General features: G+C 46.2%; 1 protein-coding gene across 1 annotated transcript in view; it reads right to left on the bottom strand.

Moving 5' to 3' along the window:
- Nucleotides 1–3,414: 3,414 nt before the first annotated feature.
- The window catches only part of PAPD5 (PAP associated domain containing 5), a 57,431-nt gene continuing 44,373 nt past the window's right edge, over nucleotides 3,415–16,472 (bottom strand). Inside the window, exons 7-13 of the mRNA XM_015419240.1 lie at nucleotides 14,921–15,049; nucleotides 13,444–13,657; nucleotides 11,973–12,099; nucleotides 11,519–11,622; nucleotides 10,360–10,544; nucleotides 5,666–5,830; nucleotides 3,415–4,044 (exon numbers count right to left, since the gene is read on the bottom strand). Coding sequence (XP_015274726.1) covers nucleotides 3,868–4,044; nucleotides 5,666–5,830; nucleotides 10,360–10,544; nucleotides 11,519–11,622; nucleotides 11,973–12,099; nucleotides 13,444–13,657; nucleotides 14,921–15,049 — 1,101 coding nt within the window. The 3' untranslated portion in view covers nucleotides 3,415–3,867. The remainder of the gene's footprint in view (nucleotides 4,045–5,665; nucleotides 5,831–10,359; nucleotides 10,545–11,518; nucleotides 11,623–11,972; nucleotides 12,100–13,443; nucleotides 13,658–14,920; nucleotides 15,050–16,472) is intronic.

The raw sequence follows: 16,472 nt of genomic DNA, 5'->3' as shown, positions 1-16,472 counted from the left end.
GTGTTTTAAAGGAGAAACAGTCTCCCCAGTAAGCGAGGACGACACACAAGTTCTATACAACATCTCCCTCCCACACTCTAAGCAGTTCTGACCATATTTTCCAGGTCTGTTCTCATCCATATCTAGTCAGTTTCCATGCAGAATACATATATCCACAAGGCAGTCGTTGCTGTCTGTGGTGCAAAGCCCTTTCCAACTGAGGGGCAAGTCTGATTAAAATTCAAGTCAGAGCCTTCTGAATCGTGGCCCTGGCTTCATACAGACAAAAATACATGCTTCTTCAACTCACTTGTAATGTAGTTGGATAAAGGTTTCAGAACATATTGTTGAGGATGCAAAAAGACGGCCTCCATAGGATAGAACATGGCCAGTCGGTGTAACTGGAAAAGGAGCTGGCCAACACGGCAGAGGTTTCGGGAGGGAATCTGTGAAAAAAGTGGGAGATCCCAGGTTACCTCTTGCTGGCATGGGAAAGATGGAATGTTGTAAAGCTCTACAGCCCAAAGGGAAGTACTGTTGTGTAGAAGAGGAGGAGGAGATTGATTTATACCTCGCCCTTCACTACCTGAAGGAGTCTCAGAGCGGCTTACAATCAGTTTTTTCCCCCTCCCCACAACAGACACCCTGTGAGGTAGGCGGGGATGAGAGAGCTCTTTTGAGAATTGCCCTTGAGAGAATAGCTATGAGAGAACTTGTGACTGACCCAAGGTCACACCAGCAGCTGCATGCGGAGGAGTGGGAAATCAAACCCGGTTCTCCCAGATTAGAGTCCGCGCTCTTAACCATGACACCAAACTGTAGGACACATTGGATCCACAATATCTCCCATGTTAACACCTGTATTCCTAGTGGCCCCTCCACCATAGCACTGTTATCTGCTTCTCACTTTGGTATGGTCAACAGCCTCACGAAGCTAAGTTTAATTGCATCGCAAGGACACAAATACACTTAAGCTGGCTATCAGGAAATTGTCATGATTATATGGTAAGTCTTAAGGGCTGGAAAACAAAGAAAAGATGGTGGTGGGGGAAATCACAGAGATTTTTAAAGAAAATAGATGTCAAGTGATAAAAATCCTTGTGTTGAAACATTTATTTTATATATTTTTTTTTCCCTCCCACAAAATTTTCACAAAAGAGTATTGAAACTCAAAAAAGGAATTAGACTTAAGTCAAATACAGAGATGAAATGTACAAGATAAAATGAGCAGGCGAAACGTAAAAAGGTCTTGGAAGTTCTGTTTGTTTTACTTCAGACTGAGAGAGAGAAAAAGAACAGTTCAACTGTTCGGTTTAAATAAAAGATTTGCAAGATATACAGTGTTTTTTTTATTAATACAATGCTGGTCAGTTTGAGGCACTGTGAATACCTCAATTCATTCCTTCATGCTCTTTTTTTTTCTTCTGTCTTCCTTCTTCTCATTAGAAAGATACCGTTTACCAAAATGAAACTTGAGTACAGTCCCGGAAAGGCTATTTTTTCCATTAAAATTTATGAAAACCATAAATTGAGGCAAACCTAAGATTCCCAATGGAATCAAGATTATCTTCCCGCGACTACCACATTAAAAGAATCAACATGCTTAGTGGGAGCACCAGTCTCTGCATTCTGACAGAACATCTGTTTCCAACAGAGGGAGAATCTCAAAAAACAAAAAAAGTCAGCATAGTTAAAGTGTAATATGGATTTACACGTTACCCGTCCGTTAACAGCTTTTGCCTAACAGCAGCTAATACCGGGATTAATGTAATTTAGAATTTGTTCCCTGGAAGCAATTGAAAGTAGGTCTACATTTACCCACCACTGCCCCAAAATTAACTCCAATATTTTATAAGTCATCTAATGTGACACTCTTGTGCTAAATACCAGGAGCCCAAATCCAGTTGTTTTGAAAAGATACGATCCCCCCTCCCCAAAACGGTGGATCAAAAATTTAACGTGTCATCAAGTCAGCATTCCCATTTTTTCCCCTTTTAGGTTAGTGTTCTTGAGCATTCCTTACGGGTGGAAATGTTTTATTCTCCCCCCTCCCCCGTTTCCATTAAAAAAAAAATAACAATGCCTTTGACCAGGTTGAGTGTTGTTTTACATACATATAATAGAAGTTTTCAGTCATGACAGTTTTGGTCGTGTTGCATTATTTTATTTAAAAAGCTTTTGCACTGATCAGTGCATATTAAAGGTCAGGTTGGTCGGCAGTAGATAAAAGAAACATCTAAAAGCTATTATTCCTTGATAAAAGGATCATCATCGTCATCATTCTCCAGACTGGATACACCAAATTCAGCCTTGCATACTCCTCACACACACACACACACACACACACACATTCCTCTTCAAAGAAAAAAGGTTACAGTAAATGTCACTTTACATTCTAATCATTAAAGTGCTCCAAATCTTTTTTCTCTTTTGCAAAAAAAAAATAATGCAAGTGACTACAACTCTATACATTCCCATTTTGCATTCATAGTATGAACTTCTTAGTGTCTTTCACGGCATGGCTGAATTAGGAAACATCCAAACGTTTATGGATTTTAAAGGGGGGGGGTTTGAAGGGAGGAGAAAGATCGACAACCCAGTGAAAACACAGAAGATATGAGAAAAAATGTCAGCTCTTCAAGACAGCAATACAAATTTATTTCCATTATTGAAGATGTGTTTTAATCCTTAAAGGGCAGATTAAAAATACCTCAAAGCGGAACGCTCGAGTTTAAAAAAAAAATCAACTACATTTTTTTTTCCTTTTTAAACATTTTTTTTTCCTCCTAAAGGACTTTTAAAAAAAAAAAAATGAACTGAACGAAGAGGGGAAGGAAAGAAGTGGGGATGAAGGTTAAAAAGGCACAAAAATCAAAAAGAAAGGCAAAGGATTTCGCAGAGTTCCTGAAATGCAGACATTACTAACCAACCCTCATTTGTTTTAATGCAACAAAACAGGGCAAAGCCGTGGCGTCCCCCTCCACCACCCCCCCAAAGTAGCTTTGTTTCCTTTGAGAAGAGAGAGGGGGACACTTTGGGTAGTATCCAGAATATTCCATTGCCTGTGAGGATGCCACTTCAGACACAAAGTGAAAGTTCACTCTTCTTCCCACTGAGGAATCGGAGATCAGAGTTGACATTGGGTGTCAGGTAAATTACCCCTTTTTATAAAAACGTATCTTTGCCCCCCACCCGCCCCTCCCAAGAAGGAACTTGTGCAGACCCATCGATGTGCTACTAACTTCAATGCTCAAGGAGAAAGAAAACGAATTCTGAGCCACACAAATCACGTTTGTTGGATGTTAAGCTGACAAATTCAAATGTTTTCTTCTTTTGAAATGAATAAAGGGGGGGGGGAGTGGGACCCGGGTCAAAAATAATTTAAAAATTATCATGCAGGAATTTTTTTTTTTTTTTTACTTTCTGTCTCCTTTGTAGTCTGGGCTTCCCCCAAAACACAGGTGCCCCCCCCTTCTCGCTTTTTAATGGTTTGACCCGTTCTGAGTTCACGACCAGCCCCGCCCTAAACACACTGAGTCCCACGCCCTCATGAGGTCATCATAAAAGCTTTTGGGAGATATTTATTTTACATTCAAGCTTTTATATATCCTAAACAACCCTGTTGTAGCATATGCCTTTTCGGGAGCGGCTTTTTCCTCCTCTTCCCCTCCCCCCCCCCATTGTTGCTGTTATCAGTCTTCATGATCTGTTCCGTGGCAAGCTGGAAAACTTATAACACGCCGCTAATCAACGTTGTCGGGTTTCTCCCCCCCCCCCCACAGTCTTGGGAGAGTCCAGACGAGACCTGGGGAGTCGCTGTCCAACTTATCCTTGTGGCACGAGGCCATCACACACAGAAGAACAGTTCACCGTCCAGAAAAGGGAAAACTATCTACAAAGATCCGAAAGGACCGGGTCCCTCTTGTGTTTCCTTTTCTTCCCGTAATACTGGTGTGATTTGCTGCCCGGGTGTGGCTTGTTAGTCACCAAGGTACCGTGGCTTGAATTGGCTGGACCTTGGAAGCCTTTGTTGGAAGAAGCGCGGAACAGCCGCGTGGATCCGTGCTGCAAAGGAAGAAAGGGAGGGGTATGAGCACGCCGTGTTCCCATGACCGAAAAAAGGCAAGCGACGCTGGGTGCCGCCACCGCAAGAGGTCCTGTGAAAATCAGGGCAACAGGAGGATGCAAAGGATTTTGGACACATCTCCGTGCTTCAAGAGTCTTCTCGCCCCTTTCACCCCAGGGGTGGCATTCAGGGCAACCTGGACAACCTGGAAGAGCAAGACTTTGAGTCCAGCAGTGCCTTAACGACCAACGAGATTTCCACGGTGTAAGCTTTCAAGAGTCAATGCCAATGTTCCCTCTAAGCTGAGTTAGTGTGAGCTGAGCTCACAGTTTTTTTCTTCTCTGGTTCACACATTTTTGCCTTCGCTCAGGAAGGAGGGCTCCAGAGCAAACCAATTTATGCAGCAGCCACACTGCTCGCTCACAACTTTAACGCCAGTCGCTCACAAAGTAGCATTTTTGTTCACAAGACTCCGCAGCTTAGAGAGAGCATTGGTCAACGCTCTCTTCATCAGATAATTGCCAGGAATCCGGCGGAGGGAGTTTTGACTCTCGAAAGTTGGGATCTTGGAAACCTCGTTAGTCTTTAAGACGTCGTTGGACTCAGATCTTGGTCTCCTACCACAGACCGACTTGGCTAACCACCTCAAACTGGCCTACGGAGCGATTGTCGTCATCGCCTTAGGGTCTCATCTCATCTTTTATTTGTGTTAAGAGAGAGAGAGAAATAGAAACATCTAGCAAATTGAATGACGGGGTTTCTGTTTTAACCAGAAGATTACCCCCACGCCTTAAACAATTATTGGCTCTTTTTCATACTTCTTGTTCTTGTTGACACACTGCACTATTCTGGACTGTGGCAGATTGGAAGGAGGAGGAGGAGGAGGAGGAGATTGGATTTATCCCCCGCCCTTCACTCCCCAAAGGAGTCCCAAAGCGGCCGACAATCTCCTTTCCCTTCCCCTCCCCACAACAGACACCCTGTGAGGTAGGTGGGGCTGAGAGAGCTCTTTCCAGAACAGCCCTTGAGAGAACAGCTCTGACCAGAACTATGGCTTGCCCAAGGTCATCCAGCAGCGACAAGTGGAGGAGTGGGAAATCAAACCCGGATCTCCCAGATTAGAGTCCGCGCACTTAGCCACTGCACCAAACTGAGTCCTGATATCACCTCTGAGGCCACTTCCTCCGTCTTAACGACCAACGAGATTTCCAGGGTGTAAGCTCCCAGGTTCAAATCCCCCCTCTGCCATGGAAGCTCTGCTGGATGTTCTTTGGCCAGGAAGTCTCTCTTTGCTTGATCTACCTTCACAGGGCTGCTGTTGCAAGGATAAAATGGTTTGTGTGTGTGGGGGGGGAGCCCATGTCGTAATTCTCTCGGTATTCCCCACTGGGGAGGGGGGGGAAAGGGCTATAAACAGCTAAATAAATGAATAAGCCCCCTCACCAGCAACAAAAACCAAAAGGGGATCCATGTCTAGAAGAAACACCCCAAAAAACCGCTCGCCTGTCGCCCGAGAAATCCTGTACCGAAGCCCTCAGAAAACGATCGTTTTAAGAACGCGTGGAGATTGTTTCCCCAGCCCGAGAGGCGGAGAAGCGTGTGTGTCCTGCTGTGACTGACCTGTGATTTGTTTGCCACTCCGGATAGGTTTGCTGTTTGGCTGCTCGGCATTTTCCCACCTGGCTGCGTGGGCCCCAGCGAGACGTCCTGAGCCACCGTTCGGCTGGCTGCCGTCTGACGGCTGGCCAGCTGTTTAGAGGTTTTGCACGGCGTCCCGTCAGACTCCTGTCAAAGATAAGAGTCCAACAGTTGGAACACGCTGGATGCTGGCGACGCAAAACGCAAGTCGAGCATATGCTGAAATGAACCTTTGCCGAGGCTTCAAACGGCCACTCAACTTAAGAACGTAAGAACATAAGTGACGCCAATGTTGGATCAGGCCAAAGGCCCATCCAGGCCAACACTCTGTGTCACACAGTGGCCAGAAAGACCAGGTGCCATCAGGAGGTCCACCAGTGGGGCCAAGACATTAGAAGCCCTCCCACTGTTGCGCCCCCCAAGCACCAAGAAGACAGAGCATCACTTGCCCCAGAGCCCCTATCTATACCTTGTGGCTAATAGCCACTGATGGACTTCTGCTCCATATGCTTATCTAATTCCGTTTTGAAGCCGTCCATGCTTGTAGCCGCCACCACCTCCTGTGGCAGTGAATTCCATTCTTCACTCTTTGGGTGAAGAAGGGCTTCCTTTTATCCGTTCTAACCCGACCGCTCAGCAATTTCATGGAGTGCCCACGAGTTCTTGTATTGTGAGAAAGGGAGAAAAGTACTTCTTTCTCGACCTGCTCTATCCCATGCATAATCTTATAAACCTCAATCATGTCACCCCTCAGTCGTCGTTTCTCCAAGCTAAAGAGCCCTAAGCGCCTTAACCTTTCCTCACAGGGAAAGTGTTCCAGCCCTTTTATCATTCGAGTTGCCCTTTTCTGCACTTTTCCCAAAGCTATAATATCCTTTTTAAGGTGTGGTGACCAGAACTGCACACAGTATTCCAAATGAGGTCGCACCATTGATTTATATAGGGGCACTAATACTTCTGCTGTATTTTGCTGCCGGCCCTCTGAAATTATATTTACTGAGGAGAGGAAGAAAGCCAGAGTTTTGGGTTGGTCCCCCAAAGCCACGTCCAAACCCAAGAAGCATTTGCTTTTCTTTTTCTTTTAAAGTAATGGATACAAGGCCCTGAATGGGCACTCTCCTGCTGCACTCTAGCACAGCCGTGAATACCCCTCAGCGGAAATTTCCACCCGTTATTTTTCTCACCCAAATGGGAAGCTGGTGTGTGCTTCGGTTTAATGTCAGATGGCTGCAATAACAATCCGTTTTGGATCCTGAACGTCACCAGGGTCACTCTAAAGCAGTGCTTTGCAACCTATGGATCCTGACCCAAAAGTGGACCGTGAAACCTGGGAAAGCCCCCCCAAAAAAGGCTTGTTCATTTTTTAAAAAAACGTGGGTCACCGTATCAAGTAAATTTGGACGTGTGGGTCACCATGCCCAAAAGGCTGGCAATCGCTACTCTAAAGTAAGCCATTTGAGAAAATGCACCAGCACTAGAGACCATTCTGATAACACTCGTACCCTCTAGGAACTCCTGGTACCCAGGGAAGAAGACTAGCAGGCCTTTGCTTCTGGAATTCATATGGAATTCACCGCCACAGGAGGTGGCGGCGGCTACAAGCATGGACGGCTTCAAGAGGGAATTGAATAACATATGGAGCAGAGGTCCATCAGTGGCTATTAGCCACAAGGTATAGCTAGGGACTCTCAGTCTGGGGCAAGTGATGCCCTGTATTCTTGGTGCTTGGGGGGGGGGGGGCAACAGTGGGAGGGCTTCTAGTGCCCTGGCCCCACTGGTGGACCTCCTGATGGCACCTGGTCTTTTTGGCCACTGTGTGACAGAGGGCTGGACTGGATGAGCCACTGGCCTGATCCAACATTGGCTCCTCTTATGTTCTTCTCTTCCCTAAGCAAACGTTTGATAGATGGGCCACGGCTGCCAAGAGAAAAGCCAGCTAATGAGAGTGCTGCATGAAGCCCTGACCTGGACAGTCTAGGCAAGCCCGGCCTCGTCAGATCCCAGAAGCTAAGCAGGGCTGACCCTCGCAAGTAACTGGAAAGGAGGCCTCCAAAGAATACCAGGGCCTGGATGGAGGGCAGGCAATCAAGCCACCTCTCTGGAAAACATCCAAAACCCCACTAGGGGTTGCCAGAAGTCACCATGACTTCCAGGCATGCAAGCATACAGACAGTTTTTAAAAGGCTCTGCCGACCTGTCCCCCAGACGCTCTCTTGCTTCGTTGCAAGAGATCAACCTGAGAAGCGGCTGCCCTTTTCGACACTGCTTTCGTCAGCCGTCTGCGGCTGTTTATAAGCAAAGAGCCAAACTGTATCAAAATTCGAAACAAGAGATCAAAAAGGCAGTACAAGAAAGCCCGTTGGCATACCTGAAACTCTGTAACCTAATGTTACTGATAACGGACAGAATCGATAACATTCCCACGGCCCAAGCACTTGTTATTGCAAGTCCTTTATTAGGAAGTCATGGGCACACAAAATCTTTTAATAAGTAACGATGGTACATAACAGAACTCTGCAAAAAGAAATTTAGTGCATTTGGGATGACTGGCCACTGCTCACCTCTATCATATCCCTTTCTGTAAAGCATCTCCAAAAAGCTCCCAGAAATCACTGCCTGCCATTCCCTCCAAGGACTGGTTATCCCGGCGACCCACTAACCTCTCCGATACACATTACCTTAATCAGGGGTCATTTCGTAAAAAAAGAGCTAGGGGAACTCATTAGCATAACTCATTAGCATATGCCACACCCCCTGACATCACCGGAAGTGTGTCATAAGGCCACACCCCCTGACATCACCGGAAGTGTGCCATAAGGCCACACACCCCGCCGCCCCCAACGGTCCCAGCCGCCGCTGCCGGGCTTCGTCATGTGCCCCGCCCCCCGTACCTCACCCAGGGGAACTGCGATCCCCCCCCCCGAAATGACCTCTGACCGTAATGATCTTTTCTTTTTAGGGGGTCCTATTTGGTTCTGTGCTGAGCCATATTTGGCTCCAGAGCCACAGGCGGATCCCTGGCTTATGTAACAAAAGGAGGAGAGGCGAATTATTTCCTGGCTATCACCCCCTTCTCCCGTATCCCCCCCCCAAGTCACAGCTGACTTGGGGTGACCCTGTGGGGTTTTCAAGGCAAAGAGACTTCAGAGGGGGTTTGCCATTGCCTGCCTCTGTGTCACGACCCTGGGCTTCTTTGGTGGTCTCTCATCTAAATACTAACGAGGGCTGGCCCTGCTTAGCTTTCAAGATCGTACTAGTCTGGGTTATCCAGGTCAGGGCCTCTGATACTCTAAAGTTAAAGGTAAAGGTTTCCCTTGCCAGTCAAATCCAACTCTAGGGGGTGGTTCTCATCTCCGTTTCCAAGCCGAAGAGCCAGCGCTGTCCGAAGACATTTCCGTGGTCACGTGGCCGGCATGACTAAACGCCAAGGTGCACGGAACGCTGTTAACTTCCCACTGAAGCGGTACCTATTTATCTACTTGCAATGTCTTGCTTTCGAACTGCTGGGTTGGCAGGAGCTGGGACCAGAGACAGGCGCTCACACCGTCACGCGGCACTCGGGTCTCCAACTGCAGAACTACAGACCTTCCAGGCTGCAGCTCAGCGTCTTAACCTCTGAGCCACGGCGGCCACTTTCCAATACTCTAGTAAAGGTAAAGGTCTCCCTTGCTCGAAAGCCAGTCAAATCCGACTCTAGGGTTGTGGTGCTCATCTCCCTTTCAAAGCTGAAGAGCCAGCGCTGTCTGAAGACGTTTCTGTGGTCATGTGGCTGGCATGAATAAACACCAAGGCGCACGGAACACTGTTACCTTTCCACCGAAGTGGTACCTATTTATCTACTTGCAATTTCTTGATTTCGAACTGCTAGGTTGGCAGGAGTCCAATACTCTAGGGATGCCTTATATCAGGGGTGTCTAACACAAGGTCCAGGGGGCAGAACCGGCCCATCCAGGGCTCTTCTGCAACTCCCGAGCAACTAGTGCAAGGGAGGGAATAGGAGGAGACTGCTTGAGGGGGAGTGGGGGGAGTCACTCCAATTGTGGCTGCAGCACGACGGGAAAATCTCGTCTGCAGCAGTCAAGCAGCGTGGGAGTGCCTGCCCAGTGCCACACCGCTGGCTCTCCAGTCCACCCTTGTGGGTTTTCCTTTGCACACCCCTCCTAAGCAAATTCCCCCTAAGCTGTGGAGTCTCGTGAGCAAAAATTCTGCTTTGTGAGCTACTGGCATTGAAGCTGTGCGTTAGCAAGTTGGCTGCTACATCAATTAGTTTGCTCTGGAGCCATCCCTTCCTGAGCTAAGACAAAAAATGTGTGAGCCGGAGGCTAAAAAACTGCTCCCAAGGCCATGAGGCCTTGCAGTGAAGATACACCAATTCAGAGCTCACCAGCTGCTATCCTTTATACAGTTTATATTTACGGTACTTGGCATTACATTTATGACACATATGCCCCGACCGACAAAGTGACATTTATGTCAGATCCGGCCCTCGTAACAAATCAGTTCGACACCTCTGCCTTATATCATCTACGGGATACATCACCAGTGGCCTTTACAACCCTCTGCCGCTGCTGGCCTCGGGGTACTGGGGAAAGGTCCAAACCCTACTTGGGCACAAGCCGGCCTTTCGCGTGGGTCCCGGCCACCACGTCTACGATCCGAAAGTTTTTAATACATACTACATCGCTGGAACTGGAAAGCGTAGAAGACGATGACGACAGAGGTCCCGAGGAAGAGTTTGATGAGTGCTTGCTCGGCGTCTCAGAGGTTTTACTTCTGGGTTTTCCTAACGACTCGCACTCCTCGGAAAGGTTATTGTTGCACTCGTCTAGCTGCTGGTTGTCGATCGGGGTCACCCCGTTCCCTGGAACAAAGGCAGTCGGAGAGCAGGATGAGCGGCGGTTCACAAGTCACTCCCACCTGTAAGGGGTTTCTGGGGGTCAGAAAACGGGCCCTGACAAATTTTCTTTGGCTCTAGGAGCCAGCCCAAAACCTTCAGAGCCGGACTCCTTTTTCAGTCTTTAGGGTTCCGTAGTGTAATGACCCACACTCTTCTAGCTGTCAGAGATGAAGCTTCCCATAACTGCTTTATCATGTGAACGCGCAATTTTAATTGTGATTTGTACGAACAAGGGGATGCTCTCCTCACACTTCCCACTCAAGAAAAAGCATCTGTTTTTCTGTTATCTGTTTAAGTGGGAATAAACATGCAACCCCTCCTGGCATGTCCTTTAGGAAGAAGAAGAGAATAGATTTACACCCCGCCCTACCCTCAGAGTGGCTGACAATCGCCTTCCCTTGCTCTCCCCACAACAGACACCCTGAGAGGTAGGTGGGGCTGAAAGAGTTCTCAGAGAACTGCTCTTGCTCTCAGAGAACTGTTCTTGAGAGAACAAGCTCTGAGAGAACTTGTGACTGACCAAGGTCACCCAGCAGCTGCATGGAGAAGAGTGGGGAATCAAACCCGGTTCCTCCAGATTAGAGTCCACCACTCTAAACTACTACACTAAACTGGCTTGAGCTTTGACCTGTATTGTTCAGAGTTGCATTCTAAAACCACGTTATGAGGTGTGGCATAAAGTGCCGTCAAGTTTTAGGTGACTTATGGTGACCCCATTGGGTTTGCGAGGCAAGAAATAGTCAGAGGTGGTTTGCCATTGCCTGCCTCCACGCCATGACCCCGGAGTCCTCTGGTGGTCTCCCATCCAAATACTAACCAGGGCAGACCCTACCATCAAAGCAGAAATACTGGGGTGGACCCAAAGGATTGGTTCAACTGCACACAGAAGAACTCCTTTGGATTCAACTCTCCCCCCCCCCTCCATTGGGAAGGCTCACCATTGCATGAAGTCTCTGTGCTGTTCTGCACCCCCCTCTGCTTGGATATCCAGTCTCTGTACGTCGCCACTTCTTGCGTTACTCTGATTATTCTTCCTAATATACTGTATTTTAAAGAGAAAGAAAAGGGTTGAAAAACATTTTAAGTGGCATTAGGGAGGGGGCGACACGTGGCATTAATGGATTTTTTTAAAATAGCATTTTTATTGAGTTTTATATATTTTTACAACCTGTATTACTTGTTAGTTGTATACAGTATCTTTCAACAATATCTAATAAACAAGAAGAGAAATGTTAACCATACGCACAACACTTATTAATAAAACACAAAGTCTCTATATTTCTGAGGTAGTGCATATAATCGGGGTTGACAAGCAGTAAGATATTCAAAAAACACAAACCATTTTTCTAAAAAATTATTAATGGATTTGACTCGGAAGATAAAACCTTCTACCTTTCAGTTTCGTTGTTGGGGTAATATTTAGCTATCGGCGATACTGCGTGGCTCAGGACGACGTATGCATAATCGAAGGCTTGCTTCACTTGCATGGCACCGTAAGAGCTCCTCCCGACATCGTTGCCTTAAAGAGAAACAAACACATCGTAGCGATAAGGTCAGGCAGCAACAGCAGCTCATCTCTTCCGGTCGCTGCCCCAATTGAACACACAAGAAGCGGCTTTACACTGAATCGGACCATTGGTCGATCGAGGTCAGTATTGTGTAGTCTCTCTGGCCAGTGACTCTCCAGGGTCTTAGATGGAGGTCTTTCGCATCACCTACCCATTGATGCCTTTTGACTGGAGATGCTGGGGATTGAAGAGGGGTCCTCCTGTGGGACTGCCCTTCATCCCATCCAGGCTTTAAAAACTAGGGCAGCAGTGTTTAGCCAGTTATTTTAATAAATGAGTGATTAACACATGGACAGCTTCAAGGGGGAATTAGCTAAACATATGGAGCAGGGGTCCATCAGTGGCTATTTTTTTTAAAATAACATTTTTTATTTTGTTAAACAACATTAAACACACAAACATAGAACACCAATGAATACCATAGTACATAGCCCAATTATAATGATTCAATCAAAATACCATTAATTAGATTGCATGCGATGAAAAACTTCATAGTACTTTGAAGGAACAGTAAATTTGGAAGGATCGGTATTGAATATAAATTCTAAGAAAGGAAACCATTTCGTGTAGAGATTGGATTTCTTATATGAAACATTGCTTGGGGCCACTACATCAGACAATTTGTCCATGATATAGTAGTCCCAAACTTTCAAACGTCATTCCAAAGGTCTAACAATACAAGTTCAGGTTGCATAGGTATCAGATGACCCGTAATACTTTTAATGGACAGGATAACCTTGGACCAGAACTGCTGAACTTGAATGCACGACCACCAGCAATGGAAAAAAGTACCTGGTTCACCACAAGAACGCCAACAAAGTGGGGAGTTTGAGTTGGATATTTTGTAGAATTTCATAGGGGTGAGATACCATCTGGTGATAATTTTGTAGCTGTGGAATTGTATAATAATGACTAAGAGTATAGGGAAGGTGAGGACCAGATCTTGTCCCAGTCTGAGGATGTGAGAGTGGTGTCACAGTCATTTTGCCAGGCCCATCAGTGGCTATTAGCCACAAGGTAGTGATAGGAACTCTCGGTCTGGGGCAACTGACATGGCTACCCTCTAAAACTGATTAGTCAGGAAGCAGATTTATATTTAAAAACCCAAATGTGCTCTGAATGCTATTCCAACAATATGACTATCGTATTGAAAGATTTCCAAAAAGAAAAACTTGTAAAACTAGATTAAGACTGGAATGGTTTTGATTTTCTGGTATTGTGTGTCCCAAGTAGCACAAATCTACAGTTCAGAAGGTTTTTGCCTTCTGCAGCCGAGTAAACACCAGCCGCAATACCTGGTTGAAGCGGGTCTTCGATATAAAGCATCGATGGTCTGTACCCATCCAGCATATTCTTCTGCACTTCGTCCTTGGCCACGTATGAACCGCCATCCTTTATTCGGATGCCTGTTTTCAAGTAGTTGAAATGACGCCCGTATAATTCAAAAAACTCTATTAAAAGGACACCGTAGTTGGCATTGGGCGTGCAGGCATCTTCCCTGGGATGCAGCTGGTGGGAAGAAAAAAAAAAATATATATATATATATATTTAATGTTTTCTCACAACAATCTCCTGATTTCTTTGCTGGCCTTTGCTAACAAAAAGCTCATGGTGTGAAACACAATTTCATAGCTTAGCGCACTTGAATGACACGCAAAAACGGTTTGTTCCACTTAAGGCCCATTGAGCAGAGAACTACTTTCGATTTGAAATGAATGGAGAAAGTACATTTCTCCGTCTCTCTAAAAAATTACAGCTAGAGCATCAGCTTGAACTGAGACAACAAAGTTCAGTGCACTTAATTTGTACCGGAGCGCGTTCTGGGTTTGGCTCTTAACTCACATTCGGCAAAAGGCTCTAATCCCACACAGCCCACCACCAGGGTAAAATGGGAATAAACGATGTGCGTTCAAAGGATTGCCACAAAGGATGAATGCAACACGTGCAGCACAGCCTTTTCTGTGGTAGCCCCGCGGAACACACGATGACCTTCTCCACAGCTGCTAGTTTGGCACTTGGCCTTTCGGCCTTCGAATGCCTCTCAGTCCTCAGCCCTTTGCTCAAGGCCCGGCATGCCAAGCAAGCTGTGGCCTGGGAGATGCGGGTTTAAATATCTCACAATATTACTGTGTGGATAGATCCATGAGCTGCTTGACAAGAGCCGTTAGGAAGATAACGAACACACCCCACTGGTTTGAACAGAGTTGTAAAAATCGCACTGGAACAGTTTATTGCCTTTTGTCTCAGGGGTACATGATGCTACAACCTTGGTGAAGCTACGCTGGTCTAAGCCTGGTCAGTATCGGGATGGGAGAACACCAGGGGGAAACCCTGTCCATGCCCACCTTTCAAATGGCGGTTTTCAAAACCCACAGTGTCTTACACCCAACCGGTATTCTTGCAACCAATGCTCCCTCTAAGCTGTGGATTCTTGTGAGCAAAAGTTCGACTGGCATTAAAGTTGCGAGCAATTTGGCGACTGCATAAATCAGTTTGCTCTGGAGCCCTCCTTCCTGAGCTAAGGCAAAAATGTGTGAGCCGGAGGCTAAAAAAACTGTGTGCTAGCTCACACTAACTCAGCTTAGCGGGAACACTGCTTGCGACCCGCGGTTCTACAAGTTTAGCCATGCTGGGTCAGGTCAACAGTTCATATATTCTGGGCATCCCGTTTCCCAGTGTGGCCAACCAGTGCAGACCTTTTCCCAGTAGAACTTGGAAGAGGAACAGTATACTCAGGTACCATTAGGAAACAGTTCTGCTTATCAGACTTACCTGGAGGAAGCTGACAGCCATTAAAAAAAGACTATAAGAACCGATTCCACCTGTGAATACTTCGTTGAGGTCCCGCTGCAGCAAAAACTGTTTCAATACTAAAACTAGATATGGCAATACAGGATATTTCTGTAGGAGAAGAGAGGGAGGAAAAGGGAGTCAAGATCTGCGGTGATTACAGCAACTTGGGGAAAAATAAAAAGAACATTCCAAATCCAACAGCTGCTACATAATGCAGAAAGGGAACGAGCCGACCAAATCCGCTGCACACCAGGGACACTCCAGAAATTGGGGGGGAGGGGGGGACACACCAACCAGGAGTTCAACTAGGAGCCACACCATCCACCGAGGAGTGTTCCCTGTGCCCTGGTTTGCCATCTTTGCTGCCAGCCTGTGCCCTGGGGGTCTTACTATCGTGTCCTCAGCCGTACTTGCCGTATACCAACGAGAACTGAGCTGGTGTGAAAACAGCCATTCAAACAATCACCCAAGTGACATCATAAAGAACTGTCGCTCTTTACTTAATAGGTTCCAGCGTTTTATATGTTTTAAATGATGGTTTTAATTTTAAGTTATTTATATGTTTGCTGATGTTTCAGCTGTACCTGCTTTTATGAATGTTGTAAGCTGCCCTGAGCCCGCCTCGGCGGGGAGGGCAGGGTAGAAATCAAATAAACACACAAACAATAGCGGGAAGCGGGAAGCAAGGCGTCTGTAAAAGCGAGCCTTTTGTTTTTCAGAGCTAGATTCGAATCCAGAAGCACCTTGGAGACCAACAGGATTGTGCAGCTAGAAGCACTCAGGAGTCAAAGCTCCCTTCTTCAGACGCAAGTGCTTTGACTCTGGAAACACCCCAAAGATCTTGCTGTTCTCTAAGGTGCTACTAGACCTGGATGGAACTCCTCTACTGCTAACCAGCCCCGCTCCCCACTAACACTCTCTCTTATATTTCTGGGGCACTTCCGGAGAGAGGGGTTTGTCTCAGCCCTGTGCACACTCAATTGCAGCCACTGACATTTGCGAACTACATTTCGATTGTATTAAATATCAAAATATGAGGGAAGTTTTGATCAAGCCTATAGTTAACTCCTTTCCAGGTCGTAATAGAAGGATACTTTTGTCAATTATGCTGGCAGGGGATAACCAAAAGCTGACTAGGATGGTTGCCAAATTTGGTTGGTTGGCATACCAAACTAGGAAAGAAATAAAGTACAGATAGGCCTAAATCTAATTTCTGATTCTAATATTGATTTTATCATGTCTGTATTTTAAAATTTTTAGATTCCTATTTATAATTTTAGATGCCATTATATTTTATAATTTTATTGCTCCCTTATCTGTACTTATTTGTCTTCTATTATACTGGTATACGACCATAATAAAGAACTTTGACTAACTACATATGGACTGCTCTGATCTCTGCGATCACGACCAGTTTAAAGAGCAGAAATATAAGGACTATCTGTGCACGAGGGCTCTGCCCCGATACAACTACGGCACAAGAGCAATCTGCCGCCTTCCTTTCCTTGAGATGCCCCCGGCTCAGTGCTGC

Source organism: Gekko japonicus, unplaced genomic scaffold (genome assembly GCF_001447785.1).
Source record: "Gekko japonicus isolate JY-2015 unplaced genomic scaffold, Gekko_japonicus_V1.1 scaffold111, whole genome shotgun sequence".
NCBI lineage: Eukaryota > Metazoa > Chordata > Lepidosauria > Squamata > Gekkonidae > Gekko > Gekko japonicus.
This window is presented reverse-complemented; position numbering and strand designations above follow the sequence as displayed.